The sequence below is a fragment of the Urocitellus parryii genome, chromosome 5 (genome assembly GCF_045843805.1).
Source record: "Urocitellus parryii isolate mUroPar1 chromosome 5, mUroPar1.hap1, whole genome shotgun sequence".
Taxonomy (NCBI): Eukaryota; Metazoa; Chordata; class Mammalia; order Rodentia; family Sciuridae; genus Urocitellus; species Urocitellus parryii.
In genome coordinates this window covers 184,155,549-184,183,384 of record NC_135535.1, presented here as the reverse complement: position 1 = coordinate 184,183,384, position 27,836 = coordinate 184,155,549, and the positions used below count along the sequence as shown (strand labels likewise).

General features: G+C 43.2%; 1 protein-coding gene across 1 annotated transcript; it reads left to right on the top strand.

The window, feature by feature from the left end:
• The first annotated feature begins 1,035 nt into the window (after positions 1 to 1,035).
• On the top strand, positions 1,036 to 10,609 carry LOC113196172 (stearoyl-CoA desaturase-like). The gene is made up of 6 exons (XM_026407931.2): positions 1,036 to 1,510; positions 2,021 to 2,306; positions 5,096 to 5,226; positions 5,828 to 6,033; positions 7,686 to 7,918; positions 9,979 to 10,609. Exons 1-6 carry the CDS (start codon positions 1,490 to 1,492, stop codon positions 10,176 to 10,178), a joined length of 1,077 nt encoding a protein of 358 aa, XP_026263716.2. The 5' UTR covers positions 1,036 to 1,489; the 3' UTR covers positions 10,179 to 10,609.
• Positions 10,610 to 27,836: the final 17,227 nt, after the last annotated feature.

Sequence of the window (27,836 nt, the reverse complement as noted above, 5' to 3'; positions counted from 1 at the left end):
TCAAAATTCCTGGTAGGACTCCCAGAGGCCCAGAGATTATGCCCTGATAGGTCTGTGAGGTCAAAGCACCTCAGGGTCCCAGGGCAATAGTGTCCTGAGCTGGGGTTCCAGCATCATATTTCTACGTTTAACTCATGCTTCCACCACTTACTGACTGCTGGGATCATGGATAGCCACCGCATTTGATCTCTCCAAACCTCACCTTCCTCCTCCTTTAAATGGAATCATGCAGTACCCACCTCATAGGGTTACAGTGAGATGACCTTGTGAGGATTCAATAAAATGACTCTTGGGAGTTGGTTTGCAGAGTTCATTCAATACTGGCCCCCTACCCTTATTCCACATACTAGTCCTTTGCCCTTCTGCTGGGTGAAAACACCTGTGTGTTTCCTAACTTTTTGCATAGAGAAGATTCCAAACTTTCACACGACAATCAGAATTCCCAAAGCATCCGGACTCATTTTGGAGGCGTAGGAATGGTGACGGGATAGCCCACTTGAGCCTGGTGGAGACGGCACCCTGTGGAGGTGCTCGGTGACACCAGAGTGCGTGAGAGCAGTCACACAGATTTTATGAAGTTTCTGGTTATTCGAAATGAACTCCCTGGAGTCTCGGGTTATCATCCTGGAGCTGGTGATTGAGGCTGAGCTTTAGTTCGCCCTGGGCCAGAGCCCCGGTGCTCGTTAAGGAGGGGAGCTGGCTACTCCACTCTCGGTGATGGAAACCGTGTTTCCTCTCCCACGCGCCTGGGGAGATGCGAAAAAGATGGAGTCACGAGTGGTCCGAGGTAAGTTGGCTTCCCACACTGTTCCGCGCGCCAGTCCCGGGCTTGGATCCAACCCCAACAACGTGACAGTGTCCTCGGGCTTAGAGAGCTCACCAGCGCCCCCAGGCCGCGGGGTGGTGGGCGGAGGAACAGCTGCGGGCTGGGGGGAGAAGCCAAAAGCAGAAAAAGAGGGGCGGGGGAGCGACGACCTGGTGGCAGTGGGAACAGCAGATTGCGCCGAGCCAATGGCGACAGCAGGACGAGGTGGCACCAAATTCCCGTTGGCCAATGACGACCAGAGTTGAGGAAGCCTAATTAGCATGTACCCCCGCCGCTGGGGGTTGTTGTCTGCAGTATCCTGGTGCCTTGACTCTTCACAGCGCTCCTGTCCTTTTGGTCTCCTCCCTTTTCCCGCCCTCACCTCCTCTCTTGGCTTTTTCAGCCAGCATTGCGCTTTGTGTCCCTCGTTGTTGAAACGGAATCAAGGAAATACCGGACACAATCACTGCCAGCTCTAGCCTGAAAAACGCAGCCCCGGGACATCTGCGCACTGCAGTTTCCGGCCGGGACATCCATCGCGCGTGCAAGGCGCACAGACAGTTCTGAGCGCACGTACTAGATCGCGGCTCATAAGCCGGGTTAGTCCATCGTCTGGCCTCTGCAGATCGAATTCCACTCGGCAGTCTCGGCCCTGGGAACGTATCCCAGCATCACCGAGGCAAGATGCCGGCCCACATGCTTCAGGTGAGATTCCCAGAAGTGGCTCTGGCCACGCGTGCTATGCGGTTTGAATTGGCTTATAGGTGACTGGTTGAAAACTCCTGGGAGGATCTGGCCATCTTTTTTCTAGCTGCTCTGCCTTCACTCGATTGCTTTGCTTTCAGTTAGTAACTAAATTTTTAATAGGGGGCACTTGATACCCCTTGTTTCTTAAGCTTTTAAAGTAAAGAAAAACCTGGTGTTGCCGGCACCTTTATGTATACGTGTGATCTTTTTCCTTTGTCCCTTTCCACGGGTAGGAGTGTTTCACCCTTCTTTCCTTCTGCCACTTCACCTTAATGTTCTACCCACAATCTGTCTGCATAATCTCTGGAAACTTCCCCATTCCATCTCAAGCCACCCTCGTGTAACCTGGGTACTGGGGCAGGGCCTGTGCCTCTACAGTACCCTTCCCCCTTCCTCTTAGAGGGCGAAGTGACCCTGCTGCTGCAAGCCTCTGCTCTCTTCTGACTCTCCACTTAACTCTCCTGCTAGCTCTCCAGCTCCTACACCACCACCACCACCACCATCAGAGCGCCTCCCAAGGGGAGCCCGCAGAATGAAGGAGAGAAGTTGGAAAACCACCCTTTCTACTCCGAAGAAGACATCCGCCCTGAAATGAAAGATGACATATATGACCCCAGCTACCAGGATGCAGAGGGCCCCAGGCCCAAGTTTGAGTTTGTCTGGAGAAACATCATCCTCATGTGTCTGCTGCACCTGGGAGCCCTGTATGGGATCATACTGGTTCCCACCTGCAAGTTCTACACTTGGCTCTGGGGTAAGCATGTCCTCTTGTCCTGAGCCAGTACCCCTAGGTGTCTCCCTGATCTTTAATAAGGTGGGGACTTCTACAGAAGGGCTACTATTCTTTGTCCAGTTTTTGCCACCCATATGTCTTTGGTTGCTTGAGAGAGGCTGATGGGGATAGGAATAGAGCCTAGTAGGATTGGGATGTAAAAGTGTCTGTTCTGGGGGCAGTTTGACATGGATGTTAGGGATCAAGGCTGAGAACATGTGCAGGAGGCTTTGAGGTATAGACAAGTGACAAAGACCCCTATCCTGAAAGAGCTGTTCTGTTTGTATCATTTGCTTGTCTTCCACAAAACTATTTTGACTTTACCCCGCCCAGGGAAGATTAGGCTGGTTTATTATGGAGGAAGATGAAGAAAATTTCTGTATACTGTGCTACTGTTATTCTAGGTAAGCACATGCCAATCAATAAAATGTTCTTAAGATGAAATAAGGTCATAGAAATGTTTCATATTCCTTTCCCTATATCCATTGATTCAGCTTCTCTCCAGAGCCCGCAAGGGCTAGCACCTTCTAATACCAGCTCTCCTGGCCCCCTCCCTAGCCCTCAGGCAGCTGTAATGAGAGAGGAGATTTCCAGGTCCTCCCTGACCCGCCCTAAGCTCAGCTTTTTCTGGGATCTGTGGCTGGAGGCTGATAGCAGTCCTGCCCCCTGGATCCACAGGTGCTGCTTTGCAAGCAGATTAATTTCTGCCCTTGAAGCCTGAGTTGGAAGGGGAAACAGGGAATTCTAGAAACCCAGGTGCCCAAATGTTGCTCTCTGAGGAGTGGGGAGCCAGGATGCCCTCTCCAGAAGACCATCAGAAGTTTCCTGGAACAGTCTAAGGTGTGGGGGGTTTTCCGGCAGCTCTCCGGGAGAGCAGTGGTTTAGAAAGTTTGGCTGGCCAGCCAGGTGTTAACTGTCCCTTCTCAATCTCTTAGGTCTAATAGGTGATGATATCTGGTCCCTTGAACTTTGTCATAGACATTCTCAGGTGCCACAGAAAAAACGTAACTAAGAAGAACCCCTTTCTCAGTAAAAGTTTTTCCAGATTCCAAATGGGACAGCACTACTGTGTTAGAATCAATGAATGTGGATATAACAGGCAGCTGAGTGCCTGGGTTCTTGTCCCAGGTCCCCTGTTAAGATAGAACGACATGTACTTTTGGATTCAATGTCCCAGGGACATTTGCACCATGAAACAATCCTAAATGCTCCCTTGCTTCTTGGCCAAGTGCTTCTGCTTTGTCCAGAGCCCTTTCTTTCCTCCTGGTGATTGCAGGGCTCTGGTTCCAGTGTGATTTTTCCAGGTATGGGTGAAGAACATTAGAAGGTCTCAATTGCCACATGGTCAGAGACCTCATGTCACCTGGAACAACACTTTCCTTTGACAGTCACTGACTATGGCTTTCCTGAGTATCCTGAAGAAGAAACAGGATAGGATGCAGAAGGCCGGGGAGGGAGAGGAGGAGGCTATTTAGGAAATAGTTATTTTTGACTGTGGAAGAACTAGAACAGTTTGTTACAATGTGCTGTCTTCAACCACAACTAAGTGATGTGGCCCTTGAAGATCCACTGTTGCACCCACTTGATCAGAATGAAACATTGGCCTCAGCCGTGCCCCATAGAACTGCTGAACACATGAAGAGTTAGGTACACCTGCCCATTTCTCCATTAGAGATCATATCTGCTGCCTTGTGAGCCTGCAGAACTAGAGGATGCTGAGGCAGGACAATGTTCTGGTTACCGGTTTTGACTATCTCTTGGCGTTGTGTAGAATTAGCATTGAATTCAAGAATCTAGTCTCACAGGGACTTGGCAAAGGAGAGAACAAGGAATTGGGCACAGATCTTGGAGAGTGGCTGGCACAGCTGGAACAAGAGGGTTTAAACCATGGCTTTGGTTTATTAGCTGTGTGGTCTAGATAAACAATCTTTGTGGGGGATCTATTTCTTCAACTGCACTATGAGGTGTTAATAGGACCTGCTCCATTCAAGGTATGCAGTGAATTACAGAATATTAATATTTTGCTAGGACCTGAGCCACTGTGCAAATAGAACTCTGTAGGGCTGACTTTCCCAGAAACAAGACACATTGTCTTCTGCAAGACTGAAATACTTTTGTACAAGGGGGTAAATAGACACATCACTGCATCCTTTGATTGTTCTCTACAACTTATGGCTGCTCCAACTGGGCAGTGCCACATAGCTCTTGCTGCTGTTTTCACAACTAGTTCCCAGGTCCTAAGGTCTGTGGGAGTACTTTGAGACCCTGAACATCTTACAAAAGTTCAGCTGAAGGTCAAAGGAAATAGGCTCTGGGATAATGCCCCTGCAGACCGATAGTGCCGAGTGGCACCGTGGTGAGAGTCCTATTCCTTCTGTTGTCCTGCCTCCTTAAATGCTGATACGTAGACATGATGATACTTTTCATGTGGTAAAAGCCAAGAGGCTACCAGGTACCAGGTTGCATGATTATAGTTGCAGAAACTCTGGAAGCTGAGGCAAGAGGATTGCAAGTCAGAGGCCAGCCTCAGCAACTTAGTGGGACCCTGTTTCAAAAAATAAAAAGGGCTGGGAACTTAGCACAGTGGTAAAGTGTTCCTGGGTTCAATCCTCAGTACAAACAAACAAAAAACTCCAAGAGGCCTTAGTTTCAGGGGAGGCAGTTCCTCACCCAAAACCTGAAGAACACACAGACTCTGGCATTAGGAGAGTATTTTGACATGCCTTATGAAATTTCCTGTTGGTGACTCCCTTATCGTCTTGTCCTGGCAGCCTATGTGTACTATTTAATCAGTGGCCTGGGCATCACAGCAGGAGCTCATCGCCTGTGGAGCCACCGAACTTACAAAGCGCGGCTGCCCCTGCGGCTCTTCCTGATCTTTGCCAACACCATGGCGTTCCAGGTAAGTAGCGGGTGCTGCTCAGCTCTTATGTCTCTACCCAGTCACTGATCCAGGATGGAATGAAGAGGATCAGTGTTTAGAGAACAGTAGCTGGAAAGGGCAATGGCTGTCCTACTGGGGCTGTTCTCACAGTCATGAATCACTTGCTGTTCTTGTTGAGTTGGGTGAGCTGTCAGTTGTGCAGGTATCAGGGTAGAGTCCCTGCCACTTATACCCACAGACCATCACTCTGGGGCCACTTGACTCATACTTTCCCACAAATTGGCCCATGAGGACCTTGTCCCTTCTTTGCTCAAGAAATGGCAGTGTTCTTTCTTAATGAAACTGTCTGAGCTCAGTATGATTTATTTCCATTCTCCCCATCATATAACTGCAAGAAGCTGCAGTGCTCTTCCTGTGGCCTGGGATTAAGTTGCTTTTCCACCTGAGCTTCGTGGCAATTGAGCAGAAGAGGACAGGCTCCAGTAACTCTTCTTTGGAGCCAAACTCTTATTGTGAGGCTGGGCTGAGAGCCTTGGGCCCTTGCAGACATCTGGGCATTGGACTTCTCCCAGGAGGGCATCTCTCCTCAGGCCTGCGTTCCTCTTCTCTGTCCCTCCAGAATGATGTTTATGAATGGGCCCGAGATCACCGCGCCCACCACAAGTTCTCAGAAACAGATGCCGACCCTCACAACTCCCGCCGCGGCTTCTTCTTCTCTCACGTGGGTTGGTTGCTTGTGCGCAAACACCCAGCTGTCAAAGAGAAGGGGGCGACGCTGAACCTATCTGACCTAAAAGCTGAGAAGCTGGTGATGTTCCAGAGGAGGTGAGTGAAGGGAGGATGGGGCTGGGGATGTGGCCCTGGGCATCTGAGGTTCAGGGACCCAACTTTTTCTCTGAGAACTTATAAAATAAAAACGGAGTGATTTACATGTTCAGATCATTTAAAAGTTAATTTTTAATGTGACACAGATTCACAGACATGAACTAATGCTCTGTTTCTTTGTGTGTGTTATCTTAGTGAAACAAATTAAGGGCAAGAAATGATTATTGACCTAGGACAATCAGGGATACAAAAATGAATATAACTAATCCTTATGTTAAAGAAGTATGAAGCCTATTTGGGGATTAAGGGATAAACCAAGTACCTGAATAACCATGATACAAGGCAGAATATCCTGCTGTACTCAGAGGAAGAAAGAGGAGGGAGATTGCTCAGTAAGGAACTCCAGGGAGAGGTTTACAAATAAAGTAGCATCAGAATCCACCCATGGATAGAGACTTTTCTCAAAGATGAGTAAACAGGGATGGTGCAAAGACAATGAAAAGAATGAAATATACCCTCATGCATGTTCCGGGAAGGTCCTTCTGTTCAGAGTACAGGGATAGCTCTAGATAAAGGATTACAGAGACTGATAACGTTCCTTTGGAGTCCGAGGCACAGATGTAGGATTTAATTCATTTGGCAACATGGAACTACTAATGGTCTCTGCAGCAATATGACACAGAGGTGTGCTTCAGAAAGCCTGTTCTCAGAGTGGGTGGAAGTAACCATTGAGCCAGAGAGAGGAGAGGCAGGAACACAGGTCAGCTGGTAGGAAGTACCCATGGTAGTGATGCAGTCAGTGACAGCAATGGAAAGGAGTTGGAGGCAAGGAATGTCAGTCATACAAGTCAAAGGTGTGACTGCTGTAAGGAGGTAAGCGGTCAGTGTCCTTGGAATATTAATGGCTTGGTTTTGCATGAAAGAATAGGACAGGGCCTCTGGAGGGACAGAGACCTTCAGGTGATCAAAGAGACTCCTGAAGGAAAAGCATAGCAAAGAATTATGGGTGGTCACAGGAAATAGAGGCAAGCCTTCTTGCATAGACTATGCCAAAAACTGGTGGACATTTAAAGTTAAGGGAGCCCTAAGGCAGATGGGTAATAGCCCAGGCAGCAGAATTGGGGCTAATGAGCTTGAGATTTGAACCCTTACCTTTTTGACCAAATGACCTTATGGTCTCATGAAAAAAGAAATGGATTTCAAGTGAAGAGATGAGAATCATTTATTTAGCAGGTCCATATTGCTTCATCTAAAACCTGATTTCCACCCCATCTGGGTGTGGTGGCTCTGGAGGCTGAAGCAGGAGTGATGCAAGTATGAGGAGAGTCAGGGCATCTGTTGGTGGTCCTTTCCCACTTCCTATCAGTCCCATTTGAATTTCACAAATTCAAAGCCAACCTAAGGAACTTAGTGAGACCCTGTTTCAAAATAAAAAAGGGCTGGAGATGTGGCTCAGCAGTGCCCCTGGTTTTAATCCCTGGTACAAAAAGAAAGAGAAAGAAAAAAGATTTTTCACTCCATTTCCTCTGTTTTATGCCATCCTGTACTCATAGTGTAGGAGGAAATATATAACCCACTCAGTAAGAATGGGCAGTCCAGATAAATGTGAGAGTTCTCTTTCCACTGACTCACTGTGGGATCTCTCAATGTAGGTACTACAAGCCCGCTGTCCTGTTGATATGCTTCATCCTGCCCACACTGGTGCCCTGGTTCTATTGGGGTGAAACTTTTCTAAACAGCTTGTGTGTTGCCACTTTCCTGCGATATGCTGTAGTGCTCAATGCCACCTGGCTGGTGAACAGTGCTGCCCACCTGTATGGATACCGCCCCTATGACAAGAACATTAACTCCCGGGAGAATATTCTGGTTTCCCTGGGAGCTGTGGGTAAGTCATCCATCCCTAATATGACTACATCTAGTGGTCTGCTGATTAGGAGCCAGAGAAATCCAAATGACTGTTTTTATGACCACTTTGTAGCTCAGTTCTTCCGCTATAAAACTGGGGGCAGCATATTGGGAAACCCTATGGGAGTGAAGCAACAACTTTATATAAATGGAAAGGATGTGCTATCTATTATAATGAGTCCTTTTGAGATTTCCTTTTTCTAGTCATCTCATAGGCTGTAGTCTTACAATGGGATGGGGGATGTAGAAATACAAAAGTTGAGACATCTGCATGGTTTGTATGTTTAGTGTTTTATATTTAAACATTCTGTATAAAATGTAGATTGATTACAAATTAGTTTAAAAAATTTCAACTATGCCACACTTTAAATCTCACTACTATATTTGAATACGCCCTACTTTTAAGAGTGGGTGCGGTGGCACAGGCCTGTAATCCCAGCAGCTGGGGAGATTGAGGCAGGAGGATGGTGAGTTCAAAGCCAGCCTCAACAACTTAGCAAGGTCCTAAGCAACTCAGTGAGACCCTGTCTCTAAATAAAATATTTTTAAAAGGGCTGGGGATGTGGTTCAGTGGTTAAGTGCCCCTGGGTTCAATCCCCAGTACCAAAAAAAAAAAAAAACCAAAAGAGTGGGCTGGCCTTATTATTTAGTGATGCAAGTATGAGGAGAGTCAGGGCATCTGTTGGTGGTCCTTTCCCACCTCCTATCAGTCCCATTTCTTCTTGGCCTTTATTTTTCAGTTTTCTGCTTACTTTTACTATATGCTAGGAACTCCTCTTCCTCCACAGAACTGTGGGAATCCTCCAGTAAAGCAGAGAATTTGATTACAATTTTCTGTTTTCTTATCTGATTGTTCACTATTCCTAAATTGTATCCTCTCTATAATCCTGGTTCCAATTGCCAGAATGAGGGAAACAGTTCTAGTCTCTACTTTTTTTCTGTCCTTTCATTCCAAGTACATATAGACTTTGACAAAGGCCCCAAGTTAATTTTTCCTGTGCAGACCGCATGGCCACTTCTCATCAGTGGTCAGACCTATTGTTCTAAAGTATTTTTCCCCCCTATATTTTGGGGGCTTCTATAATCTCCCTCATCCTATCAGGCACCTTTTACCATTATGCACGTTCTTACTTTGACTCATGTTTGAAATAAATTACGTACTCCGTACAAATCTGAATTTTCATATACATGTGTGTCCTGTATTATAAATAATACTATAGCAAGCTTTCCAGATTCTAGCCTCCTTAAGGACGATCATAAAAAAGTGATTGTCAGCATCTTAGTCTCCATTGTTTTCATTACTCCAAAGCTGCTCTTTCATCCTTCTCATCTCAGAGCTTCTCTTCTACCATTGTTTGCTGCCATTGTGATGTTTTTCATCTTGAATTACCTCCCTCACAGTCACATGCTCATCTTCTCCCTGAAAAAGCTGACCTTCCCCTACAGCCACTCCCCTTGAGATGTGTCTCGCTGCCACAAGTGCAACCCATTGGCTCTCTCCCTTTTTCTCTTGTATATGCATGTGTGTATGATTCCATTTAAATTGAACGTTAGGCTTTGTGATTGCTCACTTAGTGCCTTGCTATGAAACCCTGGGTGGAAGTAGCAATCCTCTGTCAGCAGTACCAGTTTCTCTCTATAGTCTCCTTATCCTCAAGATAGATTTCCCATCACAAAAGCTCCCAGTCAGCCATTGGTGACCAGGGCTTCTTGATTCATTTCTTTTTTTTTTTTAATGTTTTTTAGTTGTTGATGGACCTTTATTTTATTTATTTGTATGTGGGGCTGAGAATCGAACCCAGTGCCTCATGCCTGCTAGGGAAGCGTGCTACCTCTGAGCCACAGCCCCAGTTGCCTTGACTCATTTCTTAAGATGCCTCAGGGCATGTGATTCAGAGTAGAAGACACAGGGTTCATCCATTCACTTGGCAACAACAGCTTTCTCTGAGGTTTGTAGTGTGCTGCTGGGTAAGATGTTGCCAAGATGAGGAAAACGTCAATCCACCGAGATTCATAACTTCTCTCCTTGGTTTGTTCCAGGTGAGGGTTTCCACAACTACCACCACACCTTCCCCTATGACTACTCTGCCAGTGAGTACCGCTGGCACATCAACTTTACCACGTTCTTCATCGACTGCATGGCTGTCCTCGGCCTGGCTTATGACCGGAAGAAAGTATCCAAGACTGCCGTCCTGGCCAGGATTAAGAGAACTGGAGATGGAAGCCACAAGAGTGCCTGAGTTTGGGGTTGTCCAGGTTCCTTTCCTAAAGCCATCTGGGCAGAGGTTTAATGTTCTGTTTATTAACTACTGAGTAATGCTTCCCAGATGCTAAAGACGATGACCTTAACCCATTCTAGTACAGTATTCTTGTAAATGCGCAAGTATTGAAAGGCAACAAGTCCCCTCTTTGAAGCTAGGCTGATTTTTTTTTTTTTTCTCTTCTATTCCCATTATCCTTTGCCTTGCTTGGTTCCTATCACCTTCCTTTCTCTAATCCCTCATTGCCTCCCAGGCAAGCATCTGATCAGCCATAAGTTGGTGTCCATTGTAAAAACCCAACGGTCTTTTCTAGAGCCTAAAAGTAAAGATCTTTGCCACAGTTAACTCTCTTTTTTCTTGATCTCTCCTGAGCTTCCAGATTGGTGGCTCTAGCTAGATATGCAACAAAATCTTCTCAAAAGTGCCCATTAACTGTCATCCTACGCTTTGCCAGATGGAAGGTGAAAATAACTTTGTCACAGAGTTTGCAAAGCAGGTTATTCATCAGGGGAGAGTGAGCATGCAGGGTATGATTTGTAAGTAAGGATGTGGTTGAGGTGGGAAAGCTTTTTGTAGTCAGACCCAGCTGCCTACTTAGCAGAGACCTAGAGTCTCTCTACTCAGTATGCATCCTTTCTTTCCTGATTGGTAGAGTAGCCATGAAGGTTGGCAATTAAATTACCACAGCACATCTCAATGTCTCAATATAGTTTAGACTGAGGATAAATGGGAAGCATTTCATCCTTAGAAAACGTGGTCTCTGCTGGGGAAGGACGTTTCCCCCTCTATAACAAGGACATTTTCTTATTTCATACACAAACAAGTTGTCAGGTTAACCATGTCCAGAAGTGATGGATACAGCAACAGTTAATAGAATTTTGAGGATTCTGTGAGCTTCTCATTCAATTTCTTTCATCTTTCTGCTGTGCTATCTTCAGGATTTTGGTCACTGCCCTTGTAATGATAGGATGGTGTGGCATTTCCAAACATCCAACAATGGAAAGATTTTAGCAGGTGAACTTGGGTCAAAGTTAAACGTGTATAGACATATTGTATTGCAGCATGAAAATATTCACTGGGAGTATTTCATTCTGAAAAAGAAATACTAAAGTAGCTTGAAGGACAAGAGGAACCTATTGATTTACCCATTCCTCCCACTGCTGGACAGGAGATGGACAGTTGGAGGGGCAGGGTCTGTAGGCAGCTCCTGAAAGATTACTTTCCAAAGGAAGAACTCTGACAGCACATTGTCAGAGGGTTCAGAAGCTGCTGAGTGATTTGTTGGGTGTTCTGGTGAACTAAGTTAGAGAGTAGGTTCATTCATTACAGTTTTTCCTTACATAGAATAAAACCTAGGTTTCCTCCCCCGTTATTGTGCCCCTTCATGCATTCCTTTTTCTGTTACCATCCAGACAACACTGGCAGGGCTGCCTGTGGCAGGGTTTGGGTATAGCGATCTTTTAACCATCTTGTTTCCTGGCTCTACTCCATCTGTCATTTTTACTGGTTCTCTTATACTCCCTTTTTTCATTAAAGACACAGCCTCCTATGTGTCTTCAGGGCAGTGAGGACTTCGTATCCAGGCAACACCCTATTCTGCAGACAGATTGCTCATGGGCACTGAACTGAAGTGGCCTCCAGATCCTCTTCACCTCCACCCTATGTGCCTCTGCCACACAGATAACTTAAGAAAACCCTCTCAAAACTTTCCTGGCTCACACAGGCTCACTTTCCAAAAAGCTAAGCCAAATGCCCATGTTGTGCCAGTGAGCTGACCATGGAGGAAAGCAGGGTTTGTTGATAATCTCCTTCCTAGGACAGAAGAGAGCATGCTCAGTGTGATTCTTGCAGGAAGAGGAGGACACCTGGTTCTCACTTTGAAAGGAGGCCCCGTCCAGGAGCCAGAGTCTGCTGCAAAGCTTTGGCTTAAATGTGGGATCTGAGATGGCATGAATTTTGCTGAAAAGAGTGTGTGTTTAGCAAACTTAACCGACATCCCCTACCACACAGCCAGGCAAACAATAGGATAGAAGTCTGTGGGGGGAAAAACAGAATGTCAATAGTTTAAAGACTATGGGCCTTTCCTGCCCTGTACCTCCGTCATCAATGTGGAAGCCTGGCTTTGCTCTTACCAGGATTAACAGTGTACAATGCCAAATGCTTTGTCCATTGTTGAGGCCTGATGTTGGGAGGAAGCAGGAACTTTCTTCCTGTGTCAATTGAGTTGAGGCTAAAGGGACCAGCCTGCACTAAGGCAGCCTTGCTTTGAACTGTTCATTAAAGCAGAAAAGAATCTTATGGAAGATCACTATAGATCATATCTGCTGACCTGTGTGCCTACCCACAAATATGTCTCTTGGGTTGTTTTTTCTCTGCAGGTCATCAGGTAGATACAACCCTCAATTTTTTCTCATTCTCTTTTAATTCTGTCCCACGAATCTGATCCATTCCATGTCCCTACAGAAGTGAGGATGGAGACCTTGGACTGAGGGTGCAGGATATGTGTGTGTGGGGGGGGGTAGTGGTAGATTGACTCAGTAAAGAACACTTCAAGATTCTAAAGCTCAATGACACATTAAAAGAAACTCTGATCAAGAGTGAATTTGTAATGGTTAATGCTGACAATTTATTCAGGTGCCTTACCTCTTTTCTAATCCATGTTACACGTGAGCCTCCCTTGCTCCCTCTTGAGTCCCTTAACACCTGAGAGCCTGCAGCAGTGCAGATGTAAAAACTGGCCCACTTGGAGGATTATCAATACATCGATTTAAAGGATTCCCTTCTGGGCTTCATTTTGTAAACTTCTTAGAGCTGTTTTTATTAATCACGTTTGATGGAGGGTAGAAATAATTTGAACATTTTATTTATACCTTTATTAATTAAAAGGTTACAGTGTTTAAAATGGAAGTTTTAACAGTCTGCAATTATCCCAAGTGTGTTCTCTGTAAATGTAACAGAAGTGGGTTGATGTGAAAAGAAGGCAAGGTAGCTATGCTATACTGGTTGTGAAGGTCAGGGCCTCCTACCAGTATGCCACTGACCATGTGACTCCTAAAGCAGACTTATGCTGACAATAAAGAATCCACTCCCAAGATAAGGACATTAATCCATGAGGGTAGAACACTCCTGACCTAATCACCTCTTGAAATGGTTCCACCTCAATGCTGTTGCTTTGGAGATGAAGTGTCCATCCTATGAATTCAGACCACAGCACTGGACAAGTCATTTATAATGTGCCTCAGTATTCCTTCTCTTAAAATGGGGTAATAAAACTGACCTACCTCAATGGACAGGTTTGAGGCATGAGTAATGCTTCTACTAAAGCATTTTGGCATCAGCAGAGGAATTTTCAAAACCTGCATGTTTTTATTATAGCAGTATCCACCATGGACTTGACATGTACCATGTTCTGGATGATGTTAGACTACATCCTCCTCTTGAGAGATTGAATGAATGCAGTTGATAAATGTTGGATAATTAGCCAGACAAAATTTTGAGAATGTATACTCATTGCTATGAAAATATATGCAGGATACCTTTTCCTTCCTTGGGTAAGATTTTTCCTTATATGAAATAGTAATTATTTGTAACCTAAGAATTTTTTTGGAATAATTTTCATTAATATCAATTTTGAAGCTAGTTGTTTTGATCTGAGGTTGTGTTTGTTCTAATAAAATTGATGTGAATCTGATTGCACTGTGCCTTGGAGCTTTTTGACTGTTGTAGTCTCCTAGGACCTGTTACTATGGCTCATCATCTTATATGTTCCCTGAACCTTTAAAAGAAATTAAAAAAAAAAAAAACAGTAGAAGCTTCGGGGGTTGAATCATACCCCAATAACCTGCCTTGCCCTTCCTAAGAGTTAACTTTAGGTTAAACTGTGGGCAACAGGAAAGGAGATGTCTGCTCCTGCTCCTATTAAATCAAACATGTGCCACCAATTGGCACTAAGGCCTGGGGAAATGCCAGCTCTCCATGTGTCACTAAGATAGAGCTCCTGGGAAAGGCCTGGAGCACCAGCAGAAGTACCGCCTGGGAAAACAAAACTTTCTCTTGCAACCCAGGCTGGACAGTGCAGCTCCTGGAAAGTCCTGGCCTCCAAAGAATAAATGGCTTCCTGACTGCTGATGCACAACTGCAGGAAGAAGGAAACGATCGAAGGGAAGGGTGTACAGTTCTAGAATAGAGAGGGCTTCATGATCACAAGGTGGAAAAGGTGGATTTTGTTTTGCTTTGTTTTTACTTTAAACGTTTTCTACTTTATTGAAGAATCCTCATGTGGAAAAACATACTTTACATTTAATTTTTTTGCAGTGTTCAGGATTGAACCCAGGCTCTTGTGCCTGCTTGACAAGTGTTCTACCACTGAGCTACATCCCCAACCCTTTTAAAATGTTTAATTTTGAGACAAAGAGTCTCCCTAGGCTGACCAGGCTGGCCCAAACTTGGGTTTTTCCTGCATCATCCCCTCAGCTGGTATTTCAGGGGTGTACCACTGCTCCCAGTATACATAGGCTTCTAAGAGTTTGTCAGAATCAGCTCTGCCAGTTCACCCTGCTTCCTGTTGTAAGGATGCCCTCATCTTGGACAAGCATGACTATCAGTCATTCTAACAGAACTCCAAAATTCTGAATATGCAAAGTCAAAGGTAGGGCTGGAGTTGTGGCTCAGTGGTAGAGCACTTGCCTAGCATGTGTGAGCACTGGGTTTGAGCCTCAGCACCACACAAGAGGATCAATAAATAAAATAAAGGTACTGTGTCTATCTACAACTAAAAAACATTTTTTTTTTTAATTAAAAGGTATAAACACTGAGGCTTTGCCAGATCTTGATAACTTAAGTTGATAGTGGGCTAAGGGCAGTAAAGTTGCCCTCCTCATGTACAAGAAACTTGACTCTTAGAGGAATTACTGAGAGTATTACTCTGAACCAATTCTGAACTTACAAACTCAAAAGGTTATACACATTGAGTTCTGCCAGATCTTGCTATCTTAAATTGATAATGACATTGACTTCATTAATTAATACCTGACTTCCTAATTTGAGTCCCTTTCCCTTTTTGTTTAAAATGTTCAGGCGAGAATATGTATTTTTCAGTATCAGAACGTCTGTCTTTTCAATGTCTCTACTTTGTTTCCCAGGAACTGGTATCCAATTTTAACAATACATCTTTGCTCTTTGTTTCTTTCTTATTTCCTTTCTTATTTCTGCCACACCTGGTTGTCTTCTCACTGATTAAACACATCTCTGTGCTGCTTCCAGGAAACGTGTATTTTGTACACTTGTGACTTCATCTTGGAGGTTTCTTATTCCTACTTGCAAACATTCCAAAAATATACACCCATGTGTAGAAAAAACTCCCAGTAGGCAGAGTAATTCATTCTGGTTTTAACATGTTTTATGTGAGAATGTATAAAGAGTTAGGGTCTTATATGGGAACCAAGATTAAACTATGTCATAAAAGGACAAAAAATACTTTAAGATTATAATAAAGAAGAGTATAGAAATAAAATACCTTAAGCTCAATGGCCATCAATTTTCTCCCCCTTCCAAAGGGGTAGAACCAGGAAGGTCCCTAAAACATCTGATAGGACAGAAAAAAGATGTGGAGCATCTAGATTGGAAAGGAAAAAGTAAAATTATCTCTATTTGCAGATGAAATAACATGCATAACTTCAAGGTCATTAATAGGTTGATCAATGCTATCGGATAATATCAACATATAAAAATCAATTTTATTTCTATAAACTAGCAATATATAATATATAATAAAATTAAGAGAATCCCATTTATTATAAGATCAAAATGAACCAAGTAAATAGTAATAAAATTAATAAAAAGTGCCCTAGAATGTCACATTGAAAACTTCAAAATGCTATTGAAAAAAAGGACATCTAAATATGGCAAGAAATACTACTATGTTTATGGATTGGAAGATTTAATATTGTTAAGATGGTAATTTATTTCCCCAATTGACCTAAAGTTTCAAGGCAATTCTGATAAAGTTCCAACTTATTTTTTAGAGAAATAGATAAGTAGAGCATAGCATTCATATGGAAATTCAAGGAACCCTGAACAGCAAAATAAATATACAAAGAAGAGTACAAATTTGGAGGACACTTATTTCCTGATTTCAAACTTTCTTCAGAGTCATTAATCAAGACAGTGTGTATAATACTGGCATAAAGCCAAATAAATCAATGGAATAGAATGGGGAATGGAGAAATTCACTATACATCTAAGGTTAATTGATTCTTGACAGGCATGCCTAGATAATCCAATGGGGAAAGAATAATTTTTCAACAAAGCTGGAACAAGTGAATATCCACACACAAAGGAAAGTTGGCCCAATACCTCAAACCATATACTGAAAGTACACCAGCTCAAGCTACATAACTCTTAGCAGAAAATATTGGTGTAAATCTCCATCATCTGTTATATTTGTGTGCTTTTTGTCAACATGATGAAATACCTAAGAAAAACAACTCAAAGGAGGATTTATTTTGGCTCACAGTTTCAGAGAATCCAGCCCATGGTAGGAAGGCAAAACATGGGCTTGAGGCAAGGCAAAACATCAGAGCAGAAAGATGTGAGGAAGGAAAGCTACACATCTCATGGCAGCTGCAAAGGATGTGTGGGGGGTGTCCCTCATCAATGGGTTAATCCATTGATGAATTAATAATTTGAAGACATTATTTGGAGGTGGGGCCTAGTTGGAGAAAGTAGGTTATTGGGGTTGTGACATGGAAGGGTATATCTTGTCCCTAATTGATTCTTCTCTTTGGGCGTGAGGGGTGGAATATTATGGTTTGATTTTAAAATATTCCCCAAAGGCTCATGAGTTCAAGGCTTGTTCCTCAATGAAACAAACTTCAAAGGTAGAATTTCAGAAAGTGATTGTGGTTCATGAGGGCTCTGACCTTATTAATGGGTTAACCCATTTAGAAATTCATAGCTGGGAGTGATACAGACTGCAGGAGGTAGAATCTAGTTGAAAAGAGAAGGTAGGTCCTTGGGGGCACACCCTTGGGGACTATAACTTGTTCCTAGCCACTTCCTTGTTCCCTCTCTTCCCTCTCTGCTTCCTGACTGCCAAAAGTTAAGTAACTTTCCTCTGTCATGCCCTCTTGCCATGATGAGTTTTTCTCAATATTTTGGTCACAGTGAGGAAAACTAATGAACCTGAGGTTGGGCAATTTCTTGGATGTGATGGTAAAAGCACAAGCAGCAAAAAAATTTTAAATATTGGCTTTCATCAAAATTGAGAATTTTGTGCTTCAAAAGATACCATCAGGAAATTAAAAGTGCAACCCACAGAATGGAAGAACACATTTGCAAAATCATATGTTTGATCAGAGTCTAGTGCTTGGAATATAAAAGTAACTCTCATCGGAATTGAACCCAAGGCTTCAGCCTGCTAGGCAAGCACTCTACCAATGAGCTGTACCCCAAGCCCTGAAGATCAAAAATGAAAAGACAAATACCTGATGGTAAAGAAGAGAAAATATTTGAATATACATTTTATTTATAAAAAATATACAAATGGTAAAAAAAAAAAGACACAGGGAAAGATGCTTAACATTAATAGCCATCAAGGAAATACTACTCAGAATCACAAAGAGATTTCACTTCATACCTGAATATAATAAAGAAAACAGTGAAAAATAATTATTGCTGAGGAAGTAAACAAACTGGAACCTGGGCTGGGGATGTGGCTCAAGCGGTAGCGCGCTTGCCTGGCATGCGTGTGGCCCGGGTTCGATCCTCAGCACCACATACCAACAAAGATGTTGTGTCCGCCGAGAACTTAAAAATAAATATCAAAAAAAAAATTCTCTCTCTCTCTCTCTCTCTCTCTCTCTCTCTCTCTCTCTCTCTCTCTCCTCTCTCACTCTCTCTTTAAAAAAAAAAACAAAACTGGAACCCTTATACATTGCTGATGGGAATCTAACATGATGCAGCTGCTTTGGAAAACATACATGCCATTCCTTAAAGGATAGAAAACATAGAACTACCATAGGTCCCAGCAATTCTGCTCCTAGTACATCCCCAAGAGAAGTGAAAGCATACATGCCTGAAAAACTTGCATATGAGGGTTCAGAACTGGATTATGTAAGAGTCCAAAGTGGAAACAACACAAATATCCATGAACACAATAATAAATAAACAACAAAGTAGTATATTTGTACAACAGAATATTATTTAGCCATAAAAGAACCGAGTATTGATACATGATATGATGATGGATCTTGAAAAGTTCGTTCTGTGATCAAGCAGTCAGACACAAAAGGCCATAATCTGTATGATTCCACTTATATGAAATGCCCAGAATAGATTAATATAGAGACAGAAAGCAGATTAGAAGCTGCCAGAGGGCCATGGGAGAAGAATGAGGAGTGATGGCTAATGGGCACTGTTTTATGTGAGAAGTGACAAAAATGTTTCAATATTAGGTTGTGGTGGTAGCTGCAGGACTCTACTGAAAATGGGTGAATTGAGCTCTTTTTTTGAAAGGCTGGTTTGGGGCCTGGCGTTGTTGTTCAAGTGGTAGAGTGCTCACCTAGCATGTGTAAGGCACTGGGTTCAATTCTTAACACCACATAAAAATAAAATAAAGATATTGTATCCACCTAAAACTAAAAATAAGTATGAAAAAGGGCTTGTTTTATGGTATATGAATGGAATCTCACTAACAAATATTGTATGAGAAAAAAAGTGCCTTGGATTTTATTACTTTTACCATTAGTGGTAGCTGAGATTCAAACTAAAACAGACTAAAAGAAGCAGGGAGGAAAATCAAGTTTTTGACTAAAAGACTTGATTCTACAAATCAAGTCTTAATTCTACAGTGATATTATCTCCAGTCTCAAACTTCAAAGAGACAAACAGCCAAATGACAAAAGGCAGCTGCTATAATAAAGTCTAAGATAACAATCTTGGTATACCAAATTATAGTAGTTGAAAAATCCATACCAAGTTCTATATTAGTGAAAAGGGTTTAGGTCAAACATAAACAGAAATCCAATTTTCTTTTGAGTAGGAAATCCAAGATCTCAGACCACCAGACTGGAGGACATGATGATAACAGCAATATCAACATTTCTATGGACAGGCACTGCCCTGCAGGCCAGACAGCACATCACCTCACTGTATCAGAAGCAGGTGCTGTTATTGACTCATCAGATCTGGAGAGAAGCTGTGAGAGAGTGGGTAGTGGTGTTGTGGTGTAGCTCCAGAACTGAGGCCTCCTGGGTATCCTGGATTGGAGTAGAGGACAAAGGAGACAGGCCCAAATCTCTTATATCCAAGTGCCTGCCAGCGATACTCAGTTATACTCAGAGGCAAAGCTCCTCCCTGGCTGCCAATGGCAAGGAGCTGAACTCATGCACAAACTGCACAAGCTTCCTGTGTTCTGTAAGAGCCCAGCTCTCTCACCTCCTGACCCACCTGAACACTGATCCCAGTTTAGTTTTAAGCCCTTCTCTCTACCACAGAAACAGACCTGACATTTCCTCTCTACTTTTCCAACCAAACTCTACCCTTCTGTTAAGTTCTGAGCTCCTCCAGGGAGTTTTCCTCTTCTGGAAATGTCTTCCTTCACCTAAACAGATGGTATTCAATTAAATGGTGGAAATCTCAAGCCTTCATTTAAGTTCTATCTCTGCTACAAGCTGGAAGAAATGTCAGAGGGAATGGGAGTCCTATTCTGTGACCTGTAATTAATTTTCTATGATGCTGGCAAAGCACAGAATTTTGTACACTGAATTTAGGGCAAATACCACAGGCCCCAATGGCAGACTCCATGGAGCTTAGATTCTATCAGGGGTTGCTGGAAGCAAGAAGAACCCTCCCCTTTTGGTGACCCAGGTCAGCCCCACCGCCACTATCCTGCCCAGTAAGTTACATCCAGTCCACAGAGGGCTCACAAAGGGGCAATGTGTGCAGTGCTGATTCATTGTGATTTGGGCCAAAGAGTGGACTCAAATCCTCTCAAAAAGGCCAAAGGGGCCCTCTTTACCTTGAGCACTTCTCAGGGGGAGCACTGAGTAGCCAATTCTGGCCAGGCTGTAAAAAACTTTTTAAATAAGAATAGGAAATGAGGATAATGTGGAAAGTGAATGTAAAAGGCAGCGCTGGGCCCAGGATTGCTCATGGTTCTATTCTTACTTCTTCCTTAGAGAATTATAGATAATAGAAGGACTTCATATAAAGTCTGTTTTAAATATGTATACATTTAATTGAAGAAGTAGTCCTTTAACATTAGAGTAACCACATTAGGGCTGAAGTATAGCTCAATAAATCTCTTGCCTGGCACAGAGATGTCCTGGATTTGATCTCTGGAACTGCAAAAAACAAAACAAAGCAAAGCAACCCTACATATCTTAAAGTGAACAATTCTACGGCATTGAGTACATTTACAATGTTTTGTGACCACTATCTCTAATTTAAAAATATTTTCATGATCCCAGAACACAATATGGAATCCTCAATATGTGACATTCATACTATGACTTGCTTCTCTCAGTATGTTTTTTTGTTGTTCTTTTACATTCAAAGTAGCATAAATTAGTACTGAATTCCTTTTGATGGTTGATTCGTAGACCATTGTTTAAGTATACCACACAAATTTGTTGATTCATCTATCAATGGACAGTTTTTGAGTTGTTCCCACTTTTTGGTGAGGACAAATAGTGCTGTTACTGTTGACAATAATTGCGTCCAATTATTTTAGTATTGTTTTCAATTCATTTAGACATACACCTAGGCATGAGTTTGATGGGTCATATGGCAACTTTCTGTTTAAATTTTAGAGGAATCGCGGAACTGTTTTCCACAACAGCTGAGCAGCATTTACATTCCCACCAACAACCTAAAGGTGACAGCTGGCAGGGAGTAGCACTGCAAAGACTGGAGCTGACGAGCCTCCTTATTGGCATAGACGCCATCGGGCAGCCGCTGATTGGCTGCTCACATCCTTGGACGCTGGGTGGGGGTGGGGGGCGTGAACGCTATTAACCTCCCAGTATGTGACCCGCAGTAACCCGAGAGAGAGGTGCGGAGGGTGGAGGAAAGGGATCCTTGTGTAAACATTCGTCCCTTTCCTCCTCTCTTCCTCTGGAAAGCCACTCCTCAAAGGACTCTCTGGCCCCGGAGTAGAGGGTGGGACCAGCGTCAGGCCAAAGCCTCCAGTCGTGGCTTTTCCAATAATAGGGTAGTGTGCGCAGTGGCGGGGAGGTCAGGCTGCCACCTCGCTGACCCACAGAGGCCATTCGTGTCGCACAGAACGTTCTGTGCGATTCCAACGCTCCGGTCCTCACCCCTATCCCCCACTAAACTCCACAGCCCTGCTGAGGTCGGAAAGAGGAGGCTCTGCGTAGAGGCCACCAGCCTGGTTCAGCCTGCCGCGGCGGGAGCTGAGCTCGCGCCGCAGCTTCGGCTACCCAACCAGGCCTGGCCGGGCGGGGCGGCCGACGCCCAGGGAGCTCCGCGGCGCCCTCCCCACCTCCCGCCGGGGTTACTGTCGGTCACAGACCCGGCCTTCAGGGTTATTAGCGTTCACGCTGCGCACAGTGCCAGAGTCCGCGCAACCAATCAGCGGCCGCCTGGCTTGTCTGACGGCTTTGGCGCCAATCAGGAGGCTCGACTGCTCTAGCCCCAGCCGTGCGCCTTCTAGCTCCCTGTGGCCTTTTTACTGTCTTGAGTCCCCTTGTCTCTTTCTGTCTTGACCCGCCACACCCTGCAACGGGGAAGTGCGGATGGCCTCGAGGGCCCGCTGAGCTGTGGAGGCCGCACCTCCCCAGCACAGGCCCTCCTTCCCTACCCAGAAGAATCGCTAAGAGGCGTTGTCAGCGCCTCGCCCCTGGGGACTCTGGCCTATATGGGCTCCTGTTCCCCAGCTATCCTCGAGGTGGGGGAGACCCGGCTAAGCCGGGCGGGTGGGCGGGCCGGTGGGCAGGGCGCATTTTGATCCTTGTCTGAAGTTGTGCAAACACCTATCACGTACGAGTCAGCAAAACAGATTGTTGTGCCTTGATCAGGGAGAGCTTGCAGTAAAGCCCAGAAGCAGAAAGTGTTCAGGAATGTTCAAGGCCTATGTTACCGAGCATGAAGGGGTGTGGAGTGGAGAGTGGGAGGGGAAGTGGAGAGGAGGCTATGAATGCCGGCAGAAGGTTACAGATTGCGTCTTACGTGACCTAGAGTCAAGCTGGACAGGACAGTCTGTTTCAGAAAGTTACTCTGGTGGCAACAGCGGAGCAAAGGGGACGAGACTAGGGTCGGAGGGTCAAAAGGAAGCTTTGGTAGAACTCAGTGGACGACAATTAAGTGGAATATACCTGAGCTTTCCAAGAAACTATTTATATGTCAGTTACAAAACAGTTGGGGTTTGGCAGGAAATGTTCCACTGACAATCTGTTCAATTTTGTTTATCCTATAGGGTTTGGAATGCCTGCCAAGGTCACTAGACAAAATGTCAGTTAACACCACCAAGATGATTTTAGTCAGGTTAAGTGAGATTCCTACATGTATCTTATTAGGAAATATGTCTATTCAAATCCTTTAGCTATTTAAAATTATGCTTTAAAAAATTATTGTTGTAAGAGATTATTTAGTTCAGATACTAGTGACATATATATTATTTGCAGTGCTTTTGTTACTGAAAGCTAGGTCAAAAGTGACTACTAGGTCATTTGTTATATATGTTATTTGCCAAAAGCCAATCCAATAACGAGAACACTTTTTTTTTTTTTTGAGAATTTATATATATATATTTAGTTTTCCGCGGACACAACATCTTTGTTTGTATGTGGTGCTGGGGATAGAAACTGGGCCATACGCATGCCAGGCGAACGCGCTACCGCTTGAGCCACATCCCCAGCCCCAGGAGAACACTTTTTTAAAAAATATTTTTTTAGCTGTAGATGGAGACAATACTTTTTATTATAGTGGTGCCAGGATTGGACCTAGTGCTTTACGCATGCTCAGCAAGTGCTCTACCACTGAGCCACAACCCCCGCCCCAGGACAGGGTTTTGAGAAAAAGGAAAAAGGAGTTTTATTGCCTTGCTAGCAAAGGAGAAACACAGGGGACTCCTGTCCTAAAGGTTGTGATTCTGCAGGAACAGGGGGCTTTTAATGAATGTCAACATTCTGATTTTTTTGTGTGTGTGGTACTGGGGATTGAGCCCAGGGCTTTTAGAACATTAATAGATTCTTTTTTTGTTGTTGTTGTTAGTTAACCCATAAAGGAATTGAACAGGGGCTTTTAAAGAGGTGACTCAAAGACTACATTCTTTTCTTTTTCTGGAGTTGTAATTTGCTTGTTAATTTGGGAGATAGTCGTTTCTGAGATCTTCTGGTACCATCCCCAAAGTCTGGGTTACTTTGTTCCTATGGTGGGTATGTACTCAGGGACCAATAACTCTGCCTAGAATGGGGAAGAAAGGTAATCCTTTTTTCCCTGAGATTAAGGAGGAGCAGGGAGAGAGGTTTTGAGGTCACATATATTTACATTGGTTTTCTTCTAAGAGTTTTATTGTTATAGCTCTTACATTTAGGTCGCACATTCATTTTGATTTAATTTGTGTGTGCATTGAGAAATATGTCAATAATTTTAAGAGTGTAAAGGTGTACTGAGAGCTAAGTGTTTGAGAATCACTGATCTACCTTCTCTTAGTCTCACTTTTCTCATCTTTAATATGGTGACTATATGTGACTTAAGACCTCACAGGGTATTTATAAAGTCAACAGAGGCAATATGAATGCACAGCAATCAATACTGTCATCACCTAGGTATGTGTGTACTCATCTATTATCCTTGAGTTCTTTCTCTTCTTCTCCATCTGCTACAGCAGCTGGAGATCCTCATCAAATACTGATGAAGTGACCAACAGAGCAAAACCAGTCTTACCTGTATTCTTGGAAAGGGGGGGGGGGAAGAAGTTGACTTTTTGTGGAAGCACTCTCTAGCCACTACTTAAGCTTGTAGTTAGCAAAACTCATACTCTTTTTCATATGATGATTAAACAGAGCCTTCACCATTCTATGATGGTGAAATAATATTTGGAATAAAACAGGAATTTAAAAGTATCCCCAGTAAATTCAATTTATTTGTTCATCTTAACTTTGTGAATTATTAAGACATTTGAATCCCAACTATTCTTCAAAGATATTAGATGTTGCTTTTTGCTTTGTTTAACTGAAAAAGAGATAATTATGCCTTCGATATCAGAAATAAGAGGTTAACCTACATCAGAGACAAGGAACTAGTGGATGTTTGTTTTGAAAAAAATCTAAAATGAGACTCTTCTCTCTGAGTACTGTGTAATGAGTGGATGAGCACACCTGGTCTATCAGTGTCATTCCAACTATTTTGTTCCAAACAGGTCCCTTGTTTATATCAAGGACTAACCTTAAAGTCAGAGCCAGTGGAATTGCTAGTAAAGAAAAAGAGGAGGGCTGGGGCTGTAGCTTAGTGGTAGAGCTCTTGCCTTGCATGTGTGAGGCACTGGGTTCCATCCTCAGCACCACATAAAAATGAATAAATAAAGATATTAAAAAAAGAAAAAGGAAAAATATGATACAATTTGGTAGGCAAATGGAATTATTCTGTATAAAAATAACCATAGCTAAAAGTACCTCTCCCTTTTATCCCCAGGGAAAGCAACACAGTGAAGTGAAAGGGTAGCAAAGGTTTCTGTTACCCAAGCGCTAAAGACTTGCAGTCTGTCCCCCCTAAGGCAGACAGACCCCAAGAATATCCCAGCCAGTACAGGAGGAGAACCTAGAGAAAGCAATGGGAGAAGGTGTATTTAGAATCAAGGTTTTTTTTGGATGAGGATATTCTTTGAAAAGAAAGTAAGAAAGAGGAAACACATGAGGATTGAGTCAGCCTGGTTTTGATAGTTGTAACTTTAATACAAACTTAAGTTGTGCAAGGAGAAGTCATCTGGAGTCAGTGAACTGAAGCTGACCCGGGGCTTCTCACCTGATCCTGACAGAGCAGATCCCAGGCCTTCCAGTCTCCCTTTCCCTTTCTTACTAGCCTTGTTTGGGTATTGGGGTGAAAGTGGATGGGGTGAGAAAAAGCAGGTGACAACTGAAATAAGACAGTGTCATAAGAGTTTTGGGGAGGAGTGTCTAGTGGGCTATGTTCACTTTAAAATCTCCTGTAGTTTCTTGGTATTTTGTTTTGATTTTATATCTACAAAGTACTTGTGTATAATTTAAACAACTGAATAGTTTTTTGTTGTTGATTATAAAAAAAAAAATAGCATTTCATCCTCCTCTCCTAACCATTTTCTGTTCCCCAGAACAGAAGTTTTAACCTCTTAGAAGTTTTTGTAGCTGATTTCTTTTGACATTTCCCTCTGAATCTCTAAGTGACATGTTTATGTGTCGATTCACTGACTTATTATAGTTTGGAGACTATTTTTCTTCTGTCTCCATAATCTCTTGTCTCTTGTGTTCCAAGGTTTTGGGGTTTGTTTGTTTTTTTTTTCCCTCTCTTATTGTGGCAGGTCTGTCTGAGATAACTGATAGTCCTGTCTGTTTATGTATAATAGCAGGGAACAAAGCCCATAGAGCTCCAAGCATCTGGCAGAACACATTCAGTGTGAGCAGATCTCTGCCTCCTGTTGGGACTGGAGTGATTCCCAATATCAGTATCCTAAATTTTTCCTTTTAGTCTCTCAGAGTCTGCAGAGATGGTTCTTCTAAATCCCACCTGAAGTGTTCAGGCCTAGCTGCTGCATTCTAGATGCTGAAAGAGGAGAAGGGCCTGAAGACATCCAGTGTGTAAGTCCTCCTCTTTACCCTCACTTCCTTTTCCTGTCCTTCTGCACAGTTTGTCTCCTGATTGGACCACACTGATGCAGTCACTGTGCTCTCTACTGAACCCCCTGTTCCCCAGTCAGAGATCCTGGAGTTTACTCAGCTAGTGAATAGTCTCCAGTGTTTTGCCTGGAGTCTGGGGCATTTCCTGTCAACTTCAACAGAATAGTGATCCTGTCCATAGGCAAGCTGTGCCCTCCCTTCGGCCCTCCAAGGCAGCTAGTGCCCCTGGATCTTGAGCTTTTGTGGTTTCTTCTGTGGAAACTGTGTTGCTTTTGTGCTGTCCTTCAGCCTCAGGTTCAGGATCAGGTTCTACTAAGACAGTCTTAGTCATCCAACTGTGTTCCAGCTTCTAGAATCTTCCCATAGTCTTTTCTCCCATTTTTTTTCGTTCTTGGATTATGCCTGTTAAATAATCCCTTTACTGTGGTTTTGCTAGAGTTTGGGGAGGGAGCTGTACATGTGTTCACTCTGTCTTCCTTACCTGAGATTCTCTTGTGTTTCTCAGCACCTACTTACCCTGTATATATTTATTAGGTGCCTTGTGCATGTTGGCTACTATTTACATACTTGGGATGCATCAGTGAACAAAACAGAATGTCCTTGCACTGTGAAGTTTATATTCTAATATGTGTGTGAGAGAGGGGAAAGAGAAAAGAAACATGAAATATACATATGTAGATTACATAATAAGTATTATATAGGTAATGGTTTAAAAGATAAAAATAGGCATCTACTTTAAAAGTGACAACCAGCGCTTCTTGAAGCCCCACAGCAATTTTTCTTAGTTTGTATTAAGTTTTCATTATACTCCCTGATATAAATCATTTGTATGGGTGGCCTGAGTTATGTTTGTTTATCCCTCAGCTCCTAATTCAGTACCTTGAACATAGGAGTACTCTATACACTTTTTGAATAACATGCTTCTTTAAAAAGAAGGGAGGGAAGATTATAAGATGCAGAAGATATTTTCAAAAGACTAAAACTGCAGAAAGATTTTGGAACAGTATATGAGAGAAGCAAGGCTGTGCAGTGAGCAAATAGCAAATGACTACGCTGCAGCAGCAGATGATCCAGCTACAGGGAGCCCTGGGCACTTGCAGCTAGAGGTTAGCATCACAGACAAACCTGACCCACTTAATGCTATGAGTAATTGTCACTGAGTTTCGTAATACTTGGATGCAATGGTCCATAATTTACATAAATGACTGTAGTTGGTTTTCTACTGTTGTGTTAGTCAGCTTTCCATCACTATAATGGTATCCACAAGGCGATTAGCTTAGAAAAAAGTTTATTTAGCTCTTTGTTTTGGAGTTTCCAGTATAAGATCTGGGGTTCCCATCACTTGGGTCTCTGGTGAGGATTCAGATGACATTGGTGGAAGTGCAGGGAGAGCAAACAACTCATATCATGAGCCAGGGATCTTCTGGAAATATCCTCTGCCCTACTTTATGTTGAAAGCACCACATTGCTTGGAATGGATATGTTTTCTGGGGACTGATATTATTCATACTGGATTCTGTATAGGGACAAACAAAAGGGAACATGGTGCAAGGGTCAGGGAGGGGATATATGGGAATTTAGTATTTTATATTCTCTCTCTCTCTCTCTCTCTCTCTCTCTCTCTCTCTCTATATATATATATATATATATATATATATATATATATATATATCTCATAATGCTTTGCACTATGATATCAGTAGGCAATAGGGTTTTTAAAGCTCCATCATCATAATGGGACCATTATGGTATATGCAGTCCATAGTTGAAGAAAACATTGTTATACAGTGCATGACTGTACATT